This window comes from Camelus bactrianus, chromosome 16 (genome assembly GCF_048773025.1).
Source record: "Camelus bactrianus isolate YW-2024 breed Bactrian camel chromosome 16, ASM4877302v1, whole genome shotgun sequence".
NCBI classification, from domain to species: domain Eukaryota; kingdom Metazoa; phylum Chordata; class Mammalia; order Artiodactyla; family Camelidae; genus Camelus; species Camelus bactrianus.
Window position 1 is genome coordinate 18,243,621 of NC_133554.1, and position 24,055 is coordinate 18,267,675.

The 24,055-nt window shown below is 36.1% G+C and overlaps 1 protein-coding gene across 6 annotated transcripts in view; it reads right to left on the reverse strand.

Moving 5' to 3' along the window:
• The window catches only part of STXBP4 (syntaxin binding protein 4), a 167,916-nt gene that overhangs the window by 62,033 nt on the left and 81,828 nt on the right, over positions 1–24,055 (reverse strand). For all 6 annotated transcript variants that reach the window (XM_074342767.1, XM_045513798.2, XM_074342766.1 and 3 more), the window contains 3 exons: positions 9,971–10,147; positions 4,166–4,282; positions 3,614–3,663 (listed from right to left, as the gene is read on the reverse strand). In XM_074342767.1, coding sequence (XP_074198868.1) covers positions 3,614–3,663; positions 4,166–4,282; positions 9,971–10,147 — 344 coding nt within the window. The remainder of the gene's footprint in view (positions 1–3,613; positions 3,664–4,165; positions 4,283–9,970; positions 10,148–24,055) is intronic.

The following is a 24,055-nucleotide window of genomic DNA, read 5'->3' on the forward strand; positions in this document are numbered from 1 at the left end:
AGACTGGAACCAAGCAAAAAAGATCTTCTGCAACTGGACACATAAAGAGGGAACCACAGCAGGATGGTAGGAGGGTGTGCTCGCAATATAATTGGGACCATGCCCCCCCAGTGGGCAACCCACAAGCTGAAGATTTGTTAAGTCATAGAGGCCCTCACACAGGGGTGAGAGCTCTGAGCCCCACATCAGGCTCCCCAGCTCACTTCCAGGCATTGGGAAGAGAAGGAGACCCCAGGACATCTGGTTTTGAACGCCAGAGGGGCTTGGTTCTGGGAGCCTCATGGAACTGGGGGAAAAGGAGACTCCATTCACTTGAGAAGTGTACACGGAAACTCTCATGCACCAGGTCCAAGGGCAGAGGCAGTGATTTCATAGGAACCTGGGCCAGACTGGCCTGCTGGACTTGGAGGGTCTCCTGGAGACGTGGGGTATGGCAGTAGCTAACCCAGGGGACATAAAAGCTGGTGGCAGACATTCCGGGAGTGTTCATCTACATGAGCTTTCCTGGAGGCTGACATCTTGATTGGATCATTAGCACCAAGACCCAGCCCCACCCAACAGCCTGTAGGGAGGCCTCAGGCCAAACAACATACAGGGTGGGAACACAGCCACACCCATCAGCAGACTTCCTAAGCCACAAAGGCCTCTAGACACAGCCCTACCCACCTGGACCAGAGGTCCAGGACCAAGCTTCATCCAGCAGTGGGCAGGCACCGGCTCCTCCTGCCAGGAAACCTGCACAAGCCTCTAGTCCAGCCTCATCCACCAGGGGCAGATACTAGAAATAAGAAAACAATAATCCCAAAGCCTGTGGAAGGAATCCACAAACACATAGAAGGATAGATGATATGAGGTGGCAAAGGAATATCTCCCAGGCCAAGGCACAAGATAAAATCCCAGAAGAAGAAATAGGTGATGAGGAGATAGGTAATTTATCTGAGAAAGAGTTTAAAGTAACGATGGCCAAGATGTTCAGAGAATTCAAGAGGAGTATAGATGCACAGAGTGAAGTTTTTAGCAAAGAGTCGGAAAATATAAAGAATACCCAAACAGAGTTGAAGAATAAAATCACTGAAATGAACAATACACTAGAAGGAACAAAGAATAGACTAAATGAGGCAGAAGAACAGATCAGTGCGCTAGAAGACAGATTAGTGGAAATCACTACTTCAGAACAGAAAAAAGAAAAAAGAATAAAAAGGAATGAGGATAGTTTAAGAGAATTCTGGGACAACATGAAGTGCTCTAATATTTGCATTATAGGGGTCCCAGAAAGAGAAGAGAGAGAGAAAGGAGCTGAGAAAATTTTTGGAGAGATAATAACCAAAAACTTCCCCAACTTGGGAAAGGAAACAGTCATCCAAGTCCTGGAAGCGCAGAGAGTAGCACACAGAATCAACCCAAAGAGGAACACACAAAGGCACATAGTCATCAAATTGACAACAATTAAGGATAAGGAGAAAATATTAAAATTAGCAAGAGAAAAGCAATAAATAACAAACAAGGGAACTCCCATAAGGTTATCAGCTGATTTCTCAGCAGAAGCTCTACAGGCATGAAGGGAGTGGCAAGATATATTTAAAGTGATGCAAGGGGGAAACTTACAACCAAGAATACTATATCCAGCAAGGCTCTTGTTCAGACTTGATGGAGAAATCAAAAGCTTAACAGATAAACAAAAGCTAAAAGATTTTACCACCAAACCAGCTTTACAACAAATGTTAAAGGGCCTTCTGTAGTCATCAAACCATAAGAAAAGAGAACAAAAAGAAGAAAGAAAAAAAAAAAAAAAGAGAGACCTACAAAAGATTGCTTTGGCTGTCTGTGGTCTTTTGTGTTTCCTTATAAATTGTGGAATTGTTTGTTCTAGCTCTGTGAGGAATGTCACAAGCATTTTGATGGGGGTTGCACTGGATCTGTGGAATGCTTTGGGTAGTGTGGCCATTATGATAGTGTTGATTCTTCCAATCCAAGAGTGCAAGAAATCTTTCCATTTCTTTGTGTCATTTTGGTTTTCAGAATATACGTAATCTCCTTGGTTAAGTTTATTTCTATGTATTTTATTGTTTTTTATGTAATTGTAATATCTCTGCCAGTTATGAAATTCTGGTTTTTGAAGTGAAAAAAAAAAGTGAATGAAGGGCCACAAATGGCAAAATATCCTTTTTTATGGGTGAGTTGTATTCCATTACATATAAATATATATATGCTGCATCTCCATTATCTATTCAACTATTGATGTGCACTTAGGATGCTTCCATATCTTGGCAATTATAAATAATATTACTGTTAATAGCAGGGTGTATGTATCTTTTTGAGGTAATTCTTATTTTGTGGTTGGCTTTATTCCTTTGATAACTATGTAAGTTTAGAAAGCTAAAGCTCTAAACTTCTTAGAAACAATGAACGGTACATATATATAAATTAAAGAATACATGTGCAGTAAAAAAAAAATCTATCAAGCCATGAAAGACATGGAAGAAACTTAAAAGACATATTATTAAATGAAAGAAGCCAGTCTGAAAAGGCTACAAACTGTACGATTCCAACCAAATGACATTCTGGAAAAGGCGAAGCTATAGAAACAATAAAAAGATCATGGTTTCCAGGGGTTTGGGGAGAGGGAGGGAGGGAGGAATGAATAGATGATGCACAAGGGATTTCTAGGGCAATGAAATTATTCTGTATGATACTATAGTGGTGGCTACAAATTATGCATTTGTCAAAGCTCATAGAAGGCACAACATCAAGAATGAACCCTGATGTAAACTATGGACTTTGGTTGATAATAATGTGCCCATGTTGGTTCATCAATTGTACCAAATATGCCACACTGATGAGGGATGTTGAGGGTAGAGGAGTATACATTTGTGGGTGGGGAGGGCTATGTGCAAACTGTGTATTTTCTGCTCAATCCTGTTGTGAACCTGAAAACTGTTCTACAAGAATAAAGTCTATTTAAAGAAAAGAAAAAAAAAAGAAAGTATATAAACAGGAATCTTTCTTTCATATGCATCTTTCATCATTTATCAAAATGATCATAAGCTTGCAGTTTGAAATAAATAAATCTTATTAGTATGTTTGTAGTTCCTAGTAAGAAACTTTAAATCGGAAACAAACTGCAAATAATAACAAATCAAATTTCCAAATTTATTTCTTTCTCTATATCTACTAAATGTTGAAAATGAAAGACATTGATTGCATGAGCATGTTTTGCAAAATTCTGTTTGCCATAATTCTGCTGGGTTGAGATTGACTTACCAGGCAACCTATGACTAGTATATAGTAACTTTTATTCATATATAGGATGCTTAACGAACTTCAAGTTCAGTTCATCTTTACAAAATTCTAAGATAAGGAAATTCTAATCTCAGTTTTAAAGTTTTAGGTTATTGTGGATTGACTAAATACTTCCTGGAACTTCTTTTACAGAGATGGGGTCAAAAACAAATGTGTCCTTTTATTTATTTTCACAAGACATTACAGAATAGCATCGCAGTTGGAGTCATGTAGCATATTAAGACTATTTAAGAGATTTTAATGTTAGCCACAATTACTAGATGAAAATGAAATCAGTGGCCATAATCTGCAGAAAGCACTTAAATTTTCTTACCTTAAATTTGACAGAGGAGAAGAATTATCAGAAAATACTTCTTGAATAGCCTAGAGGCAAACAAGATAGTGAAGGCAATATGTAACTTTGATAGTTTTTCAAATTTTTTTTTTTTGCTTAAATAATATTTATAACTCCTTCCCCCCAAATTGATTAAAAAGGTGTTTCTGTTACATAGGGAAAAAAAATCAATTACATTAATGTGCAATTATACTCAGAAATACAATATAGAGATAAAATACTTATTTATAGGGTAAATATTTATCAACTAATGTTTATTTACTATCAAGAGTTTTAAGAAAGTGTGCATTAAAACATAGTACACACTTGGGATCGTATTATCCTGTCTCAGTTATTTCTGTTAACAATCTGTATGATAGCTAGTCTTTCCATTATCTAAGCAATTTAAAATCCTGACTGGAGGTCAGCATAACTGTTTGAGCCCAGAGAATGTTACACAAACCACCAAACACCTTGACGTTTCTCTATATTGTTCAGTCGTCCATACGATTCTTAAAAATGGACATAAAGCGATGGAATAAGAAAATTTACCTCTACAAAGTGAAGAAGCTTTTCAGTGGATGCCTCAAAAGTTTTCCGAGCCGTTTCCGATTTTCTCAACTGGCAGTCAAGTACTGTGATTCTCTTTCTTAGCTCCTGAACACTTTCCTGGTCAGACACATCAAAAGGAACATCTAGCAGATTCCTTCCAGTTTACATTAGTGGCTCCTATTTTCACCTTTCTACTAACTAATATCCAACATTACCGTATCATTTATACATCATTTATTTTCTCTCTTATTGTGCATATCTTCTGATTGAGGGGGGGTGGGCACTTAACTAATTACATATTTTAAAGTTAAACTGCACAGGGATGCTGCAAACGTTATGAAATAAGCTACATATGACTATTGATTCTTACAGTAAGATACATTTTAATTAGTTTCTGGTGTTTTTTGACAACATGGTTTAGCAGATGCTGACAGAAACCCCTATTAGTGTGGCACAACCTAACATGAGGAAGACAGACGTGCATATTTAATATAATACAACCCAGCGTGAAGCTGAGCTCCAGAGAAGTAAAGGAACTCCACGAAGACAAGCAACAGTAATGCTGAGGGAACCACTGGAGTCAGAGTACACTGTAGCACAATTTGGTCTGAGGACATTTGCTGATCCCCAGGGGCCTACAGTCTGGGATTTCATCAGGCACAGACGGTAAACAGGAGATCTTTAATGGGTGAATTAGAAAGAAACAAACCTCAAGGAGTAAAGGTTTTGATTTTGGCTCTGATGAATGGGTTAAAGAAAGTGTCCCCTGAAAACTTACTTGCCAACCACTAGCCCCAACTCATGCAGGCTTGAGGTCAGAACTTATTAATCGTGTGGCTTATTCTTTCATAAGCTGCAATTTTAGTTTACATTGATTCTCGGCTGGTAGAAGCAAACACAAAATTTCTCGGGTATTTCTAGGGGGATATTGTCTAAACTGAGATCTGACAGAATTCCTACCTTGAATGTGTCAAAAGGACATGACCACAGCAAATAAGCTACGATGGATGAACGTCAGCTGAAGGAAGCAAGTGATAGGATCAGACCCACAGAGACAGCACATACCACAGTGATCAGATACAGAACATAAAGGCATGCTTAATATGTTTTAAGAATTAAGAAAGAAGTAAAAGCATAACAAAGGAATAAGAAACCATCAAAATAGATCTGAATGACATAAAAAAATCTTAAAAATAAAGATGTAGTCAATAATTAGAAACTCAGTTTATAGGTTTATAGTCTAATTAGATACAGGTGAAAAGAGAATGGGTAATCTGGAAGGCAGAGTTAAGACAGTCCTCATAGAGGAGCAGAAAAATAAAAATGGAAAATATGAAAAGAGGAGAAGAGATAAGGGGGAAATAATCAGAAGAAGATGTAGCATACATCCAATCTGAATTACACAAGAGAGACCAGAAATAACAACAGAGAAACAAATAGCTCAGGATAACAGCTTAGGGTTTTTCAGAAATGGTGAAAGACACTGTTCCTTAGACCAGGAGACTCATTCCATAAATCTCAAGCAACGTAAAGAAAAATAAGTCAATACATGACTGATTATAGTCAACTTGCCGAACACTGAAGATAAAGTGATCTTAAAGCCATCTATAAAGGAGCAAGAGAGAGCAAACGAATGACAAACTGACATATGATATCACAACCGCAGAATAAAAACACTGAGAGAAATCCAGTGCCAATTTAACATTCTAAATGTAGCAAAAATACATTTCAAGAACAAGAGTTCAATAAACATGTTTCCAGACAAACAAAAATAGTATATTACCAATAGATCCTCATTATTTCTAAAAGATATACTTCAGAAGGAAAGAAAATAATTCTAGCAAGAAGGTGTGAAATGCAAGACAGGACACTGAACAAAGAAAATGGTAGATATGAGGGTCTATCTAAACAGAATTTGACTGCACAAAATAAATTGTAATAGAGTAATTTATAACGTTAAAAGTCAAGAAAGAACTAAAATACCGGCAAAAATAGAAATTAAATAGAAAGGGATGACTGGGCCTATGTTCTAAAGTCCTCACAATATTTAGAAGAAGAGAAAGCTAGTGATTAGTTTTATAATTCAAGTTAAAATAGGATGTTAAATATTTTTAAGGTAATCATTAAAAATTAGAAACAGTGTATAACTTCTAAACCAGCAAAGGAAAATGAATGGAATGGGAGTGGGGTGACGCAGGAGAAATCTGATCCAATCCAAAAAAGAAAAAAAAAAAGGGACGCAAGAAATGACAACCAACCAGAAAACCTGGGACAAATAAAACGCACCAAATAAAAGGGTGGAAATGAAGCCAAGTGCACTAGTGAATAAAAGAATGTAAATGGAAAGACCTTTCCAATTAAAGGTCAAAAATTTGTAAGATGGGGGAAAAAAATCCAATTACGTGTTGCTTACCAGAGACACAATCAAAATATAAGGACACTGAAAAGCTGAAAGTAAAAGGGCGGGAAAAATACATAGGTAAACATCACATGAAAGCTGGTATAACTATTTTAATATCAATTAAAAAAAAAGGATTAAGGGGAAGAGAAGTCTGCCAGATTAAAGAGTCACAACATTTTCATAAAAGGATGATAACATAATTCCTAGCTTGTGTGCAGCTAAAAATTTTATTTCAAAATATATAAAGAAAATTAAAAAAAAAAAAAAAAGACCACAAGGGAGATTTTAACCTATTCCCTGACAAAGAAATTACTGTAACTAGAGAAGAACTGAAGCCCTGATCTACTGGGCTATAGAAAACAATATATCAAATGATTCTTTTCGCCGTGAACAACAGTAAACACTGGCCATACAGCAAGTCATGAACCAACCATCACCAAATTTTCGAGCTGTCATCCTATAGACTATCTTCTCTGGCCACATGCAGTTAACCTTTCTGTTCCTCAGTGGTGTTTATGAATTAAGACTCAGTCATAAATATGTAAATTCTTCCCAAATTAATCTATATATTTAATGCATTTTCAGTAAAAATTCCAATCATATTTTTCTTTTGATGGAATTTATAAGACGAGTCTAAAATACATATAAAAGATCAAAGGGTTATGTAGCCAACATACTTTTAAAGAAAAATAATTGGACAGAGTGATCAGATCAAGATTTATAGTAACACATATAGTAATCAACACAGTGTGTTATTTGCATAGGAATATACAAATTGACCAATGAAAGAGAATAGAGAATCCTCAAAAAGATCCATACACGTGAATTCTTGATATATGACAGAGCTGATTTTGTAGATCAATTAGGAAAAAAGAGGTTTTTGAATAAATAGTGCTGGGATAGTTGGTCATTCCCTTCACTTAGAACCAAAAAAAGAAAAAAAAAAGGAAAAAAGAAAAGAATCTCCATCTCAAACAATAATATAAAACCATAGAGAAGGATCAAAAGTTTTAAACTTTTAGAAGAAAACAGAAAAATAATCTTCATATCTTTGGGAACGGAAGGACTTCTAAAAAAGCACACGAATGAAAATATTGGTAAGTTTAAGCACATGAATATTAATAACAACTGTTCATTTCACCATCGGATGAAAAGGCAAGCAATAAATTCAGAAGATTTTTTATAACATAGAATGTAATAGAGGATTAGAAACCAGAACATACAAATGATCACTACATATGAATACAAAAAAATAAAAAGATAAATTATGTAGTAGAAAAATGGTTAAAAGATATGAAGAAGCATTTCACATAGAAGCACAAATGCCTAATAAATGCATAAATATTAGCTCATAAGTATTACCTGGGGTGAGGGGCAAAGCCGCGGTTTTATAGAGTTTGGGGGTATAAATAACCCCATGATGGCTGATTTCAAGCAACCATCCTGATGTCTCTGAAAATGGAGTTAAGAAGGAATGTGCACAACCAGCTCTCCTGAGCTAGTGCCAGCTGGCCCCGGCACATTAGTAGCTCAAAATTATTAGTAACTAGAGAAATTAAAATTAAACCACAGAGACCCACTTATCACACCTAACAGATTGATAAAAAACTAAAAGTAGAAGACAACACAGCATCAGCAATAATTTGGAGTAAAAGGTAATTCTCATTCACTACTGGTGGGAGTAAAAATCAGTTCAAACACTTTCAAACACAGTTAGGCATTGCCTAATTGCAGTTAGTAAAGTTGATCATACAATTATCATTCAACCTAGCAATTCCACTCTAAGATATGAACTCACGAGAACTAAATTATCAATAAAATGGTTAACACTAAATCCAGGAAAAGTGGTTTACCTCTGAAGGCAAGGGAGGGGGACGCAAATGGAGAGGGATATTGTGGTCTTAAAGGTACTAGAAATGTTTTATTCTTAAGCTGGAGGTGAATACAAAAAAATAAAAAAGGTAAATAAGTAAATACAGAGATAATATAAGGGAAAACTTATATCTATGGTCAATGTCTCTTCAAGCAATCCCAAACAATTAAAAAAAAGTTCCCTCTCTTTCTCCACTGGTGTTGGGTTTGGAAAATGTTGAGATGCCCATGTCTAACATCTCTTCTTTGGGGGGAAAAAAAAGATTATTTTCAGAGACAGCTTAATGGCTTAGCTTAGGATTTTATTAAGAGGAATGGCATGAGACCTCAGTATGCTAAAAAAGAGGAGAACTGAATTAATTACATTACGACACAACTTAGGACAGAAATGTTTCTCAGTTAGGGGCTGGAAGAGAAAACTGCAAGTAACTTATGCTTTAAAAAAAAGAATAAATCCATGTGAACTCCTTGAACGCCATATTATTCAAAAATCAAGTATTTTTAAAGACTGTTGATTATCCCTTTGAAAGTAAATATAGTTATTATTAAAAAGTACTTAAAATATTTTGATAATTCCCCAAATATTTTTAGGACCAGGTTAAAGCTATGGACATGCAATAAGCACATATGTCTGATTTGAGAACACTGGGTCAAGGAATATGTAATATTCCTAAGTATTTCTGCTTTCTCAAGTAATATGTCTTTCCCTCTAAAACTGGATCCATTTCCACTGGGTATATTTAAAGTATTTTAACTCTTTTGCACTTAAATAAATATGCATAAACTATCCAAATTTGCTTTATGCTCTCTTGAATGACTGGATTAGAGACATAAACAACTATTACAGTTATAAACGAACTCCAAAAAGTTATGAAACATCACTTCAATTTATTTAGTTTTCTACCTTTCTTCAGTGAAGTAAAAATGTATATATCTCTTACTGTTCCTGAAGACTGGTCCATAAATATAGTATAGATTATGTTAAAAAACACATAATTAAAAAATTCACATGGAAAACAGTTCACATTGTCTTCTGAAAAGCATTCAGTATCTTGCTATTAAAATTGGAGCCTGCTAAATTCAAACTCAGCTTCATTCTATTAATTACCTTGGGCCTTGGGCAAAAAATTATTTAACTTTCACACTTCCTTGAATGCTCTAATCAAAGAGCAAAACCCATCTCTAGACTCTCCTCCTCTCATGCCCACAAGACAAATGAGCAAGTTTAGGAAAAAAGGAGAAAACCAATGTAATCAATTAAACGTTTAACAGTTCCAGGACTCAATGCCTGAGCCGTTGACCAATGACCCAAATAAATTTGGGACACACACTTTTCCATCCCAAAGCTATCTGCATAAAGGGAGGCTCATAACCTCCACATCACCCGCATCACGACACACCATCCTATCACTGAATAATAGAAGACAAACGCTGACCTAGTTTAGAAGTGCAGATGAAAAGAAAATGAAAACAGGATACATGACAACGGCAAGGAAACCATGGTAACTAGCAGACAGAACTGTTTTGCTTACTTTATTTTGGTCAGAATAATCAGCAAGCTGAGCCTTTAGCTCTGTAATCTCAGTCTCCAGCAGACGGATCACTTCTTCATAGTCCATTTCCATTCCGTGTGCCTGTCTCTGTGCAGCTTCGGCGAGATGAATCCGACTGCGCAGGGCTCTTGTTTCTTCGACTACAGCTTTGGCTTCCTAAAGATTTCAAAATTAATACTATTGGAAAAAGTAACACCTAAAAATAGTGCAGTGGTTTAAACAAAGTATCTTTCTCCTCCTGGAAGTCAGAATTCCCAAAAGTAATCAATATACGTATGTTTCTCACATCTCAATTTGAAAACTAACGTTCATGTTCCTTAATAATCTATAGGAGCTCCCTGATCTTTCTTTTCTGTTTTTGATTTCTCAGGTAATTTTCAGTATGGAACCTCCAACATTACACACCTAGCATAGCATTTTGAAAATAGGAGAAGTAGAAGAGAAATGAAAGTGGAGAATAAAAGAATAAGAATTGGTTCAAAAGACCAGAAGAATAGCCTTCCACAAAAGTCAAGTAGGTGACAGAGCTCATGTTCTAGGAAGGTTCTTGCAGCTTCAGCAGATACTGCTAAGAGATTTACAGCGTTGAGGACTTCTCCATGGTCCAAGCCCCAGGAGTCAAAGTTTACTTCGAGATGTCAGTCTAACTGCTACTTCTCCATTTTGGTTTAAACCAAAAGGTAAAATTCAGCACCAAAATATATAGCTATTTCTATAGGATGCAATGCTCACAAGACATTTATTAAACACATGTTACTTCTCAGGTAATTTATACATCTTTTCCCATTTAAACTTTATAACAACACTGAGAGAAAGGCATTGTTATAAACCATTTTATACATAATCAAGCAGAGGCACAGAGAGGTTACATAACCTATCCAAGGACGCGTACTAGTGCTGGGGTTAAAACTCAGGTCTACCCAACTCCAACCTTATTGTCCGTTTCACCATTTTACTTTGCTGCTAGATGACAAATGAAAACAAAACAAAACTGCATCCTAGCTACATTCTCCACCTTAGGAAGGGGATGGGGTGGCCAAAATCACTTGCTCTCTCAAAAATGTGCCTTGGTGCTGGTCAGTAAGAGTCCCCCAGGACACCAACATAATTTAAAATGGTGGTTATTATACTGTAAACCACTTCTTTTTCTTTACTTGATGCAGAAATCTCTTTTCTCTGCAATGGAACTTTCTGCTCCAATTGCCATGGCTAACATTCAACTACAGCTATTTTAATTTTCTCGGAACTATTATAGGACACTTGCTTTTGTTGGAGCCTAAGGGAGGGTTAGGAATATGAACATATTTTTAAGAGTCAATTTTTCATCCATACATTCAATAACTATTAAGTATTTATTATGTGTCAGGGTCTTTTTCAAGTACTGAGGATAGAACGCCTAACAAAACAGACAAAAAAGTCCTTTTGCCCCCCCCCCCCCGCAGAATTTACAATCTAGTTTGGGAAGACAGACAGTAAATTAGGGATTGTCAATGAAGATCTCATTGAGAAGATGTTTAATCAGAGGAGGTATTTTCTGGGCAAAGGGGGCTGAGGGAACAGTTTGTGCAAAGGCCCTGAGGCAGTACCTTGCATCTTCAGCAAGGAAGCCAGTGTGGCAGAAGTAGAGAGCAGTAGGGGACAGAAAGAAGGACATGAGGGCAAAGTGGTCACGGGACTTTGGGCAGGGATCACGTTGCAGTGGTGGGGCAGACCTTAAGAGGCTTTGTAGGCCATTGTAAGAACTTTGATTTTACTCAGAGTGAGATGGGAAGTGACTGGAGAGTCTGAGAAGAGAAGTGATATGATCTGACTTCAATTTTAAGTGGATTACTTTTGCTGCCGTGTTGACAGTAGACAACTCATCACAGGGATGGACAAGCGTGGGACAGGGAGAAGAGGAAGGGGACAGGCAAAAAGGGATTTGGCTTGGACAAGGGTGGCAGTGGTGGAAATGGTGTGAAGTGGTTAGATTCTAAATGTAGTTTGAAGGGAGAACAAACAGAAGAGTTCATCTTCAAGAAGAACTTTACTTAGCACCTACTGCATCCAGACAATCATGCTATGTGTTTAAAAAATACAAAGGGGAAAAGGCAAAAAGTCGTTTCCCTTTTTTGGTTCAGCTTGGAATATTCAGTATGACTTAGATAAGTGGAGGAAGAGGGCAGGACACGTTCCACAAAACAGACAATGTGGGCAAAGGAAGAGGGACAAGAAGGAATCTGAATGTGGTGCATCTGAGAGATGACAACTGATCACTTTTGACTGGAGTAGATGCTTCCAATAGGGGAGCAATGGGTAAAAAAAGATTGGAGAGAGGGAGGGAGAGGGCTGGGCTCTGTTAGAAATCGCATGACAGGCAAAGGTGCTTGGATCTGGGGAAGTCTTGAAGCCCGGGCAGAAACTGATGAGGACACAGTGCTTTAGAAAGCTAAATTCGGCAGGAGGTGCAGGATGGAGAGATGTGGCCACCCAACTGCCTGCTATACCCTTGATTCAAGTAACTTTATTTCCTTATTTTTTTTAAAGTAATAATAAAAGGTATCTTTAGAAAGAAATACCTAAGGAAATAAAGGACATCTACCTAGCTACCCCATCAGCCAGTCCAGCCCAGGTGATCAAGGGTCACCAGTGCCACCGCTGACTGACCTGACATTAGACTGCTGCTGTGCACACAGGAGGTAATGGGTTAGGATGTGTGGACGCGGCTCTAAATGTTCCACGTGGATCAACTTAGATAATCCACCCCAAGCTGTGTGAGGTATGTCTATTAGTATCCTTTTTAATAGGCAACTGAAAGGTTAAGTAACTTGCTCAGAATCACAAAGCTAGTAAGTGGCTGAGCTAGGATTTGAATCCAGACAGTCAAACTACAAAGTTCATGGTCTTGGCTACCAACTACAGAAAATGTTAAAAAAAAAAAAAAATCACTTGTAGGTGAGCTTCTCATCAGTGCCCAGCCCCGTGTGTGCTTAGAATGTGGCCATTACAATATATTCAAACACCGCTGAGCCTGTTACACTGTTCCCCATTTTCCATTCAATCAAGCTTGGAAAAAAAAAAAAAAAAAAACCTGCCACTGAAGAGAAAGAGGAGGGGCAGAGAATTCTTCATAGCTGCAATGAAGAATAACTAATTTGATGATTTGTCTCCTTCACACTCACTCCATGCAGCTTTTATTCCTCTATAAAAACAGCACTTTTATTTTTGTTCAAAGAATGCTAGTTAATTAAATGAAGAGTCTGGATGGAATTTATATAGCCATTATAGTGCACTGATGGTAATATGGTGTGAAATGCAGTTGGGTGGTAAAAAGATGCAGAGGTTTTGATGCTGAATAAATTCATGCTATTTCTTTTGTAAATGTATAACTGTCAGGTTGGTAAATGTGACCCCTTAGCAAAGTTCTAGCCCAATTCCCACTGAATGGCTGTTTAAAAGATTAGTGCATTGAAATGACGACTCTTAGAGGAAGCAGTAAAGAAAAGAGAGTAGCAGTGCGCCGTTCTTAGCAATACACGATCACATAAATCCGTTTTTTTCTTTTCCTCCTGGGCTGTCTTCTAATAACTGCAAAGCCTCCTGTGTCAGTAACAATTGAGTCAGAATTTCCCCAGTACCTCACCACAAGCCTGAAATCCCATCAGGGTAAGTGTGGCAGCCAGTTTACTGATTTACTTTGTATTACGTAGAGATTAATTCAGTTTAGAAAGTTTAGAAAATAAATGAGAAACTAAGAGGTAATATTAAATCAGAAAAATCAACATAAGCGTTATGCTTTTTAATACTAAGCAATATGAGCAAATGTACTCGAAGAGAATCCTGAGTCATGAGGTCAAATCTCTGACCTAACATTTTTTTAGTGACACTGAGGAAGCGCCCTCCACTCACACTGTCCCACTGCAAAATGAGGATTTTCCACCTCACGATTTCACAATGAGTCTTCAGGGACCAGCAGAACAAATTCTTCTTTGAAAGTGTAATTCAAACTAACGAACATCTTTGTAGGCTACAAATACTTTGAATTTAGCTATGTGATTGTATTGAGACAAAGGGCAGTATAAACTCAAACAGCATAAGCTTGGACAAAAGACAATATGCTGTTTTTCCACGTACAGCACATCCCCCTCCTTAAGACACTAAAATGACACAGAATAAAAAACATGGGTATTAGACGAGATACATGGATATAAGGTTAGAATCTTAGACCTGTGATTTTTTTTTCATTTTTTGGCAGTATAATTCTCTAAGATTCAGTTTGTCCATTTGTACAATGGTAAATAATAACACCTACTTTATAAGATCAAATGACTCTCACAAGAGGGTTAAAGAAACCATGAAGGTTCTCAGTACAGTTTTCCCCCATTCCTCTTTACTGCTTTTGAAACACACACATAATCACCTGTGTGACTAGAGGCCTAGACTAGATCAAATAATTGAGGGCTTCCTTGAGGTACTCAAATAGTAATACCAGTTATTGAACTTTAGAGAAGTTGTTTGCAAATATCATATGCACATGTCTATTTTAACATTAGCAACAATTATGTAAAACTGCTCCTTCTCTAGCGGTGAGTCGTAACGGCTCCCGAAGGTAGAAGGAAAAAGCTCTAACTGCAGTCTCACATGGGTAATTAGGCAGCACACCCACATCACTAAACTTAGAAGTTCTGTAATTTTTAAGCTAATCAGTAAATCTTTCAAAATGTCAATGGCTGACAGGAGAAAAGGGAGGCTGCAAAGAGATAATATGTTTTAGTATAATGTAACTTATGCTACCAGAGCCCCAAAGAACACTTCTCTTATCAGCTTCCTACATTCACTCACTGGAAAACCCTTCTTGGTCTCGATCCCATTACAGCTTGTGAAAAATATTAAGGGTTACTGCAGGAAGAGGGCTGTTGAAGGAAAAGTATTTAAAAGCAAGTTATATCCAGTTTCCTGAACTTATGTTTTGAATTTATTAAATATGTTTAATATTCCTCCAAATGGATGATCTGAAAGTAATTTGTTAGATATTCACAAAATGAATCTACTACCCATCCCTTAACCATGGACACACTTGGGGGAGAAGATGAATTCACAGAACTTTATATATGACTCTGATACGTGCTCTCTCCTTTCCTTTTTCTTACTCCTCCTCGATGCATACATCAAGCCCATTATTCCACCACCATACCTCACCAGTTACTAAGCACTGTGAAGTCTTCTTCCATGATTTATTTGCAACATTCCTTAATATCCATTCTTACCACCACTGTTCATGTGTTCATCCCCCATGCTTAGGTACTATGAAAATCATATAAGTAATCATACTGCCTACTGTGTTCTTCACTATAATGTATTCTGCATACTTTGGAATGATCAATTTTCCTAAAATATTGCTTAGGTACTGAAGCTAAGGTAACCAGGGAAAATATTGCTTACATGGTACATGATAAACACACCCTCAACCTCCATACTTCAAGGTTCTCCACTATTTGCTCCTAATCAGTCTTTCTGGTTTTAGCATATTCAACTCTCCTACAGGATCACCCTATCCAAGTACATTCATGTCCCAAGTTTACCAGACTAAACTCTCCCACCTCGAAAACGCTTTGAAGCACATTATTCCTTCCACTAGATGGATAGACTTTTCCTCTCTTTCCTTCATCCAGTCCTCCTCTAGCCTGCAAAATCTATTCCTGATTTTAACTTCTCCAATCTTTCCAGACCACTTCAGCTTACAATGATTTTCCCTTCCTTTTATTCTTAATAATATCTGTTGTCTGTAATTAATCACATACTACTTTGTGCCTCCTACTGCTGTGTTGAACTGTCATTAAAATATTAAATATTTTACTACCTAGTTTTCTAAAGTCAAAACATCTTGACTGCCCAAATTAGAACACAAGCTGTCTGAGAGTAAAACCCTATTTAATATTAACAGGTGCTCCATTAAACATAAACATGAGATATAACTGTGTTGACAGACAATGAAAGTAACTGTTTTGTTTTTCACATATAATAATTGCCTTAGAGAACTTTATGAGGTAAGAAGCTTTCATGGGAAAGTTCTTCCTAAAAGGTTTCAATTTTACGGGAATACAAGTAGAACTGTATTTCATTTAAATACTTATAATTATAAACCATGCTCTGTAAGACATCACAGAACAGGAAGCAAATCATTTCATTATGCTCTTTTCATATATAAGTTAAACAAAATCCTTTTACAGTATTCATCAAGCAAATGAGATTACATCTAAACCACATGGAATAAAGAAAATATCAAGGTCAAAAAAGGACAACTATACTTTATGGTGTTTGACAATTTTATTTCTTGGTTTTTTGTTAAATAGATTTAAAATGTAGAGATTTAAAAATTATGCACACTAGTTTATATTTCCCTAACATTTACAATTTTCCATCATAAGTTAATATAATAAATACATACTCTCAAGGACTATGTAATCTTTAAGGTTCTTTCCAACCCCACCCCATATCCCTGATTCTGTGATCTACATGGTGACAGTTTTTTGTAAAGTGTGCACAAGTAATAGATTATTTGTAGATCCAAGAAACAAAGATTTTCTTTCATTTGTATGAGAAAGCAAAATCCTCACTTTGCAAAGGAAGACTTCGTTAAGCTTTCTGGAGGAAAAACAGGTCAATCAAATTATAATTAGCTCTAATTAACCCTCCTAAGAGCTGTCATCTTCTTTATCTGCAGCTGCCTCATTCTCCAAAAGGTGTAAAATCAAGTTCTGCCTCTGAACATCAAAGAAAATCAAAGAAACAATGTTCAATCTCCGTTTATAAACAGAAGTCCCTAATCAAAGACAGGCACACAAGTACACCTATCTGATAAATTTTACCACGTGAACTCGTTCACAATATAAATATTAATTAGTTAACACTCTGTTTTGACAATATATTTAATCCTACACATGTATTTTCTGGTTTACTGAAGGCTGATATAAAAGAAAAAACTATTTTTCTATTTCCCCAATTCTAGTTACAAAAGTACTGAAAGGAAACATTTACAGTATTTGAAATTTCCTTTTGTAATCGAAATTTAAACCCTGTTCACTGAAACCTAGTACTGCTCCCAAGTTACTTTTCCAGCTATTAAATAGTTAGAATTCATCTGAAGTTTAGCGTTTAAGGGAGTTCTGGCTTAAAAACAGAAACATACTCCTTCCAAATTAAACTTTAGGGTTCTAATTCAATTGGAATCAAAGCTTTGTCAAATTTTGTTTGTGTTAGAGAAACCTACCCAAGAATTTCAAATTTGAATCTAGATAGAGTAAGATTTAAATAATAAGCATGATTCTTAAAGTTGATTTGAAAGAAAAAAGTCAGCGAGAACTGGTAAGCAAACGCTGAAAAACAAGAAGAAGAAGGACAGAAAGAAAGAAACAAATAAACAAGCAAACAGGGTGGGACATGGCCCAAGGATTTCAGGCCTGTCTGGAGCTACAAAAGTTGGTATTGGCCAAAGAAAAGTTAGATAAAACATTCATTCACCCAAGATATATTTATTGACAAAGCAACTGGAAAGATCAGATAGCCCCAAACAGCCCTAGATTACATGAGAATTTAATTAGCGGTAATGGAAATACCACAAAACAATGAGTGGTTGTAACAACAAACTACTTAGAAAAGAAAAAGTATAAAGTGTAGACCCTCATCTCATACCATATACCAAACAGAACAATTTCTTAGACGGGTTAAATAAAGAGAGGCATGGGAGGAAAAGTAGGTAAATATGTGTCTGATAGTGATGAAATTTTAAAAAGTTAAAAAAAAAAAGGTGAAATCACACAAAAAAGATAGATTTGACAACACAAAAACACCAGTGTTTAAAAGTGTTAAAAATTAAAAACGCAGTTTGCATATGGGGGAAATATTTGCAACAGATTTGATAGAAATAGTGTTAATAACTACAGTGCAAAGAGATCTTATAAAATGATGTGGGAAAAGGGGGAAAAGTTATTGATTACGAATACAAGAGAAGTGAAGAAGAAAAGTATAGTAGGAGGGGGCTGCAGATGACATAAGGAGCATATATGGTCTGGAGTGACAGAAAGTCACCATGTCAGGAAATCAGCTGCCTTCAGTATGAGGGAATGTGACGGAATTCACAATTTAATTTGAAATCTCTGGTTGTGGACAATGTTGGATGGCCATGAATCAAGGTATGTACCTTATTTTCACATAGGGTAATTTATTTAAGTAGGGTTAGGTGCGACTAGAGAAGTCTTGTTTTTCATTCTAAAATAGTTTGTGAATAAATCATTTAACACAAGGTCCTGAGTCCCACAGCAAAATAAGAGTACTGAAAATGTTTCTCACATGTTCAACTGCCAAGATAGGAGTTTTATAGTATTAACTGCCTTATCACTACTTCCTCCTTGGGTAAAATTTACTAGTTTGTCACCCAAGGTAATATATATTGCTCTAACATTAAGAAACAACAAAATGTTTGGCACCTAGATAGACGTTTGAGATACACCCTGAAAGGTGCTCTCTTAGTAACTGACTGGTGGAATTTTAGAGATCTGTATTTGTTTGTTTTTAGTTAAAATAAGGAAAATTATAGGGATAACATCTATTTTGGTATATAGTCAAGCCTCTGGCAACTCACCAGCTGTAAGGCACCTATTATGAATTACTTTCTAGGAAGTGATGGTTTTGCTCTATTTTTCTTTTTTTCTTTTTCATTTTTCTTACTCGATTGAGAGCTCCTTTTAGGGAGTATGTCTAGCTTTCATAGAACATTCATATAAATGAGCATTAAATATGTGAAGCCTTGCCAAATCTCCCTCATAAGTTACTGCAGGCATGAGTGAAGCAACTGATGAAAGAATGCTGAATGTGGTCCCTGAGCAGCCAAAAAATAAGTTGCTCACAACACGGACCCCAGAACCCTAAAACCCTAAGCCAATCAATTACTGAAAATACTGTAATCAAATTGAACTAAAAGGTTTCTATGAAGAGTAAGATCACTTCCCTTCCAAATTTCTCCAACCCTGAAAATTCTGTGATTCTAGTTATTCTCACATAGTTAAAATGGGTTCTTACAGTATCAATAGGACAATAATATTTCTCTCAGAATTCTTATCATCGTAAGAACTAGCTTAAAAGGAGGCGATTATTTGGAAATGGGTCTTCTGAAATATACATCTTTGTTTGCCAGAGCTTGCTTAGAACGCTGAATTCTCCTCCAGTGAGTCACCAGAAATGGCTGCTGTCGGGGCAAACAGGAATGCCAACGGGGCTGTCTTCGCCTCCTTTTCCAAACAGGCTGTCTTTAACTTTGGCAGCTTCTTGGGCAGAGTCTAACATGGGAGACTACAAGGGTCATGTCTCTGATTCTCATAAAGGGAATTCTCATAAAGTTAAAACATAAACCCAACCAGGTTTGTTTAATAAGATCCTCCACTCAGATGGCTATGATTTTAAGAGTTTTACAATTTCTTTCCTCAAAGAGGGTGTTTTGTTTGTTGGTTTGGTTTTGCTTTTTTAGAAAATCATTTTAAGACCACTGCAGATTATACACAGTTGTAGGAAATAATACAGAAAGGTTTCCTGTACTCTCTACCCGGTCTCCTCCAATGGTTGTGCCTTGCGTTAGTACAGCAGAATATCACAACCAGGAAATTTCACTGGTATCATTCATCAACCTTAATAGGATTTCACCAGTTTGATAGGCACTCAGCAATGAAAAGAACAACCTATGAATATACAAAACAACCTGGATGGGTCCCAGGGAAATGATGTTGAGTGAAAAAAAGCCAATCCCCAAAAGTGACATACTATATGATAACATTTATATAACATGTTTGGAAAGACAACATTATAGACATAGAGAACAGATTAGTGGTTGCCAGGTGTTAGGGGATGGCGGATGGAAGGAGGTGGCTGGGACAGCAAAAAGAATAGCAGGAGGGATCTTTGCAAAGAGGGTTTTTAATAGAAAATACAAGTTGACATCCTGAGGTTACAAGTGACCATCTGAAATGGGAACACAGGGACATTTTACTACAGTCCCCTTTTAGAACAGAAAAAAACTGACAAATCAAATACATGCATTTTTCTTCTTTTTTTCCTCTAAAAATGAGATTGGCATCTTGGAATATCTACTAGTTCCACACTGAACTATTATAAAAAGTTCAGATCACATACCAATTCTAAAAAGTTGAGACTTCACTGTTTCTTCAATAAATGCAGAAAGGAACACAGTCTCTCAAAGTGTGAAAATACGGATACTTCTTTAGTAATCGCATACTGTCATTTGTTTTAGAGATATAGCTAATCTGTTCTTAGTTTCCTCTGTTGCTTAACCCATAAACCAAGAGAGCTCACATGCCGGCTGTACCAGCTGTATCTAAGCTCATGCCCAACCTCAACTGTCCACAGAGAATCCTGTGCTGCTGATTTGACCTCACATTTCTGCCTCAGAACCTCACATCCTCCTCAAGCGTTCAACCCAACCTCTGCACAGATGAGGCCAACTACATCGGGGCTTATCTGAACTTAGAGAAGTTGCCAAATGAACAATTTCCCCTGTTTCTTCAGGGCAAAGACTGGTTCAGACAAGCTAAATATTTTGGCTTTGGACTGTTCACCAATTCATTGCTGCCTTAGGTCATAACACTATGCTGAAAGGAACTTTAAAAACAACTTAAGTGTGAGAGTAGGTTTTAGAAAGTTGATCAAAGGAAGTTGTTAGAAAAATGGCCCATGCCTGTTAAAAGTTGTTAGAACTTGATGGAAAAAAAAAAAAAACCCAAGAAGTGTATATAATTTCATGGGAAACTGTGCTCATGGTTTTAAGCAGTAAGGTTGGATTATTCCATAAGGCATAAAAACTCATCAAGAATACTTAGATTTTAGAGAACAGTACCACCATTCTTTACAAGACAGCAGAGTATTCTGGTAGCCATCCCTGTTTGGAAAGAATACCAATGTACCTGACCCTTCCCGTGAAAAAGGGCCCCTTCTCAGCTTGCTCTCTCGTTTTATTAATTTCTTTCTTCCTTCACTCTCCCTTCCTTTTCCCCATTCTCCTTATCTCCCTTTCTTTTAGTTCTTCATTGCTTTCATTTTGGTCATTACACTAAGCAAAAGTAAATTAATTTCCATAATTTAAAATAGCTAATGTACCTTCAAAAGGGGAGGTTATTCTATTTTTAGGATCAGGTCACTGTCTCACAATAATTCAATGAAAAGTTTTAAGTGAACAGAAGATACCAAATTGTGTTCTCTTCTCCCTTTGGGAGCAACTGGTAACCATCATTGTAAAATAAATTGAAAATCAATCTAGTGGTGTTTTAATAATTACGTTATCTATGTACTTAAAGAATTTATATGGTGTAATTATGAGTACTGCACTGATTTCATGTCAAGATCTTCACAAGGATACTAAAAAAGGTGGAAGAAACTTTGCCAAATTTCACAAATCTCAAATGTCTGGTTTTTAAAATTAAAAAAAAAAATTAATTTATTTATTACTGCACTATTTAATTATTTTATTTTTGGCGGGGGTAGGGGAGGCAGTTATGTTTGTTTATTTTGGGAGGAGGTGCTGGGGATCGAACCCAGGACCTCATGCATGCCTAGCACGCACTCTACCACCTGAGCCACATCCTCCCTGCTAAAGGCTTTTAAGAGAAGAATTAATCACCTTACTTTCTATTTGCAATTTTTAAAGGCTTTTTTGCTCATTGTGAAAAAGGAATCTATCCTTGGAAAAATGGAGAGCCAGTGTTTTCTCTAAAGCATAGGAACTCTTTCATTGACAATAAGTCCGTATCACTGAAATCGCCTTTAAACAGAATATTAACATTCTACGTACATAAGAGAAGGTGAATGGTATGCATGATCAATATACTAGAAAAATGGACATTTTAGGTTGATTTTGGGCAGTATGTTTTTACTGCAAGTGTGTGTTTCTGAAATGAAGAGTTGTGTCAGGATGCAGGCACTCAGGTTTGTACACATAGACATATACATATCTTTCAAATGATTTTTGCTAAAACTGGAAAATATGCATCAAATAACACTATGAATTAAAACATCTTTACTCTCAATCTCATTTCTCCTATTTTGTTAATTGTATTATTACAGCCTCTCAGTCACCAAATTACAAGGCCTTCACCACCTTCTCTGTTTACTTTTGCACGTGCTGTCACTGTTAAGTCTGGCTGACTTTACCCTCGTGGCATCTTTCACATAGACTGCTCTGGGGTACTTGGTATAATCCCCTTGCCACTACCCAGTTAAATCCTCCACTGTCTGTTATTTGGACAAGCACTTTCCAAATTTTAAGGTACATATAGATTACTCAAGGACTTGTTAAATGCAGATTCTGTTTCAGTAGGTCTGAGGTAAGACCTGAGACTCTGCATTTCTAAGTTCCTGGTGGTGCTGACACTGCTGGTCCTGGACCACTCTTTATTAGTAAGGATGCAGAGTTCTAGACATGCACTGTCCAGTGTGGCAGCCACTAGCTATATGTGGCTATTGAGCACTTGAAATATAGCCGAGTTGACTGAAGAATTGATTTCTTAACTTAATTTTCATTAGTTTGCATTTAAATTAAAAAATTAATAAGTGTAAAATATTTTTCCATTACACAAGATTTTATTGTTTTGGTAGAATTATATTTCACTTTAATCATTGCATTATTTAAGACATTAGTGTTGAATTGTAGTGTTTGTGTCAGGCATGTGAGTTATGTATGTTGTATACATAGACACATAACTGATCTGGTTACTCTCAATGAATCAATTTAAAAAAATTTTTATACAATAGTATGTTTATCTACATATTTCATGCAGGAAGCATCAGTTACAGTAACACCTGTGCAAATCATGATAGGTAACTAAACTGAAGTACTTATTTTTATTAGAATGTAGTTAAATTATTTTTGTATTTAAAAAAGTAGGTATGGAAAAAATTTTAATTTAAAATGAAGATATATTAGTAATGCAGAATAACATACAGATGAATTAACTAGTGATATAACCAGGATTTAAAAAAAGAGACTGGAAGAAATGTTGCAAATTTCATAATGAATGCAACTGCAATTTACCAAGCTGTTTGTTGTATAAATTTTTTTAGCATATGAAAAGTGAACAACTAAGAGATTTTTGCAAATAGTCAAATAAGAACCAATGAAATTAGTCACCTGAAATCAGAGGCAAACATTCAACATTTGTTAACTTTGGCCAGTTATAAAATGGCTTGGATTTTTTGCATAAAAGAATAAACCATTTTTAGATCAACATGATAATTTCAGTTATGATAGAAGATTAGAAGAAATATGTTATAAAAAAAGGAAGTTCTTCAATTAAGTCACAAAACAAATGCCCACAGAATATAAGAACTCTTTAACAATATCAATGATCAATTGATTCAAAATTTGAGAAGCTACAAGTAACTTTAATTTCAGTGAGTCATGTGATAGAGGAGACACTATCAAATTCATACTTTAGTCAGGTGTTGTCTTAAAGGACTCCTAAATTTACAACAAAAAGTTGTCAGTCTGCAGCTTTTTTTTAAAAAAAAAAAATAGACTTATGGTGTAGCTACTTTAACTTTTACATCTGTCAAACAAGAGTTTCAACTGGATAATGGAGAGAAGTTTTTTTAAATCATGATAGATGATACTGTAGTTATGTTGGATCAAAAATTCAGATTTACTGACATTTCCAAACAAGAAGTTGTTTTCTTTATTGTTTCATGCCAGTGTATGATACATTTTGAAAAAATTTTTCTGCTCAGTTCCTGAAGTTGATTGTATGAAAACATCATGGATACAGTTGCTCACCTTGTTTAATATATATGTGCAAATTCTATGAATCTTCACTAGCTTAAAAGACAATGAATTTAATGATCCTGCATTCCTTGCCAGTGCTCTTTGGCTAAGTTTTGGAAGAGCTTTATAAAGATTTACTGTACTTTTAACTCCAATGGAAGATTTTCTTAAAACAAAAGGAATGACTGCCTGATATTCAGTAATCAAAGGCAAAAAATGGCAATGTGATTTACATTTTATTATCAATATCACACTGCACATGAATG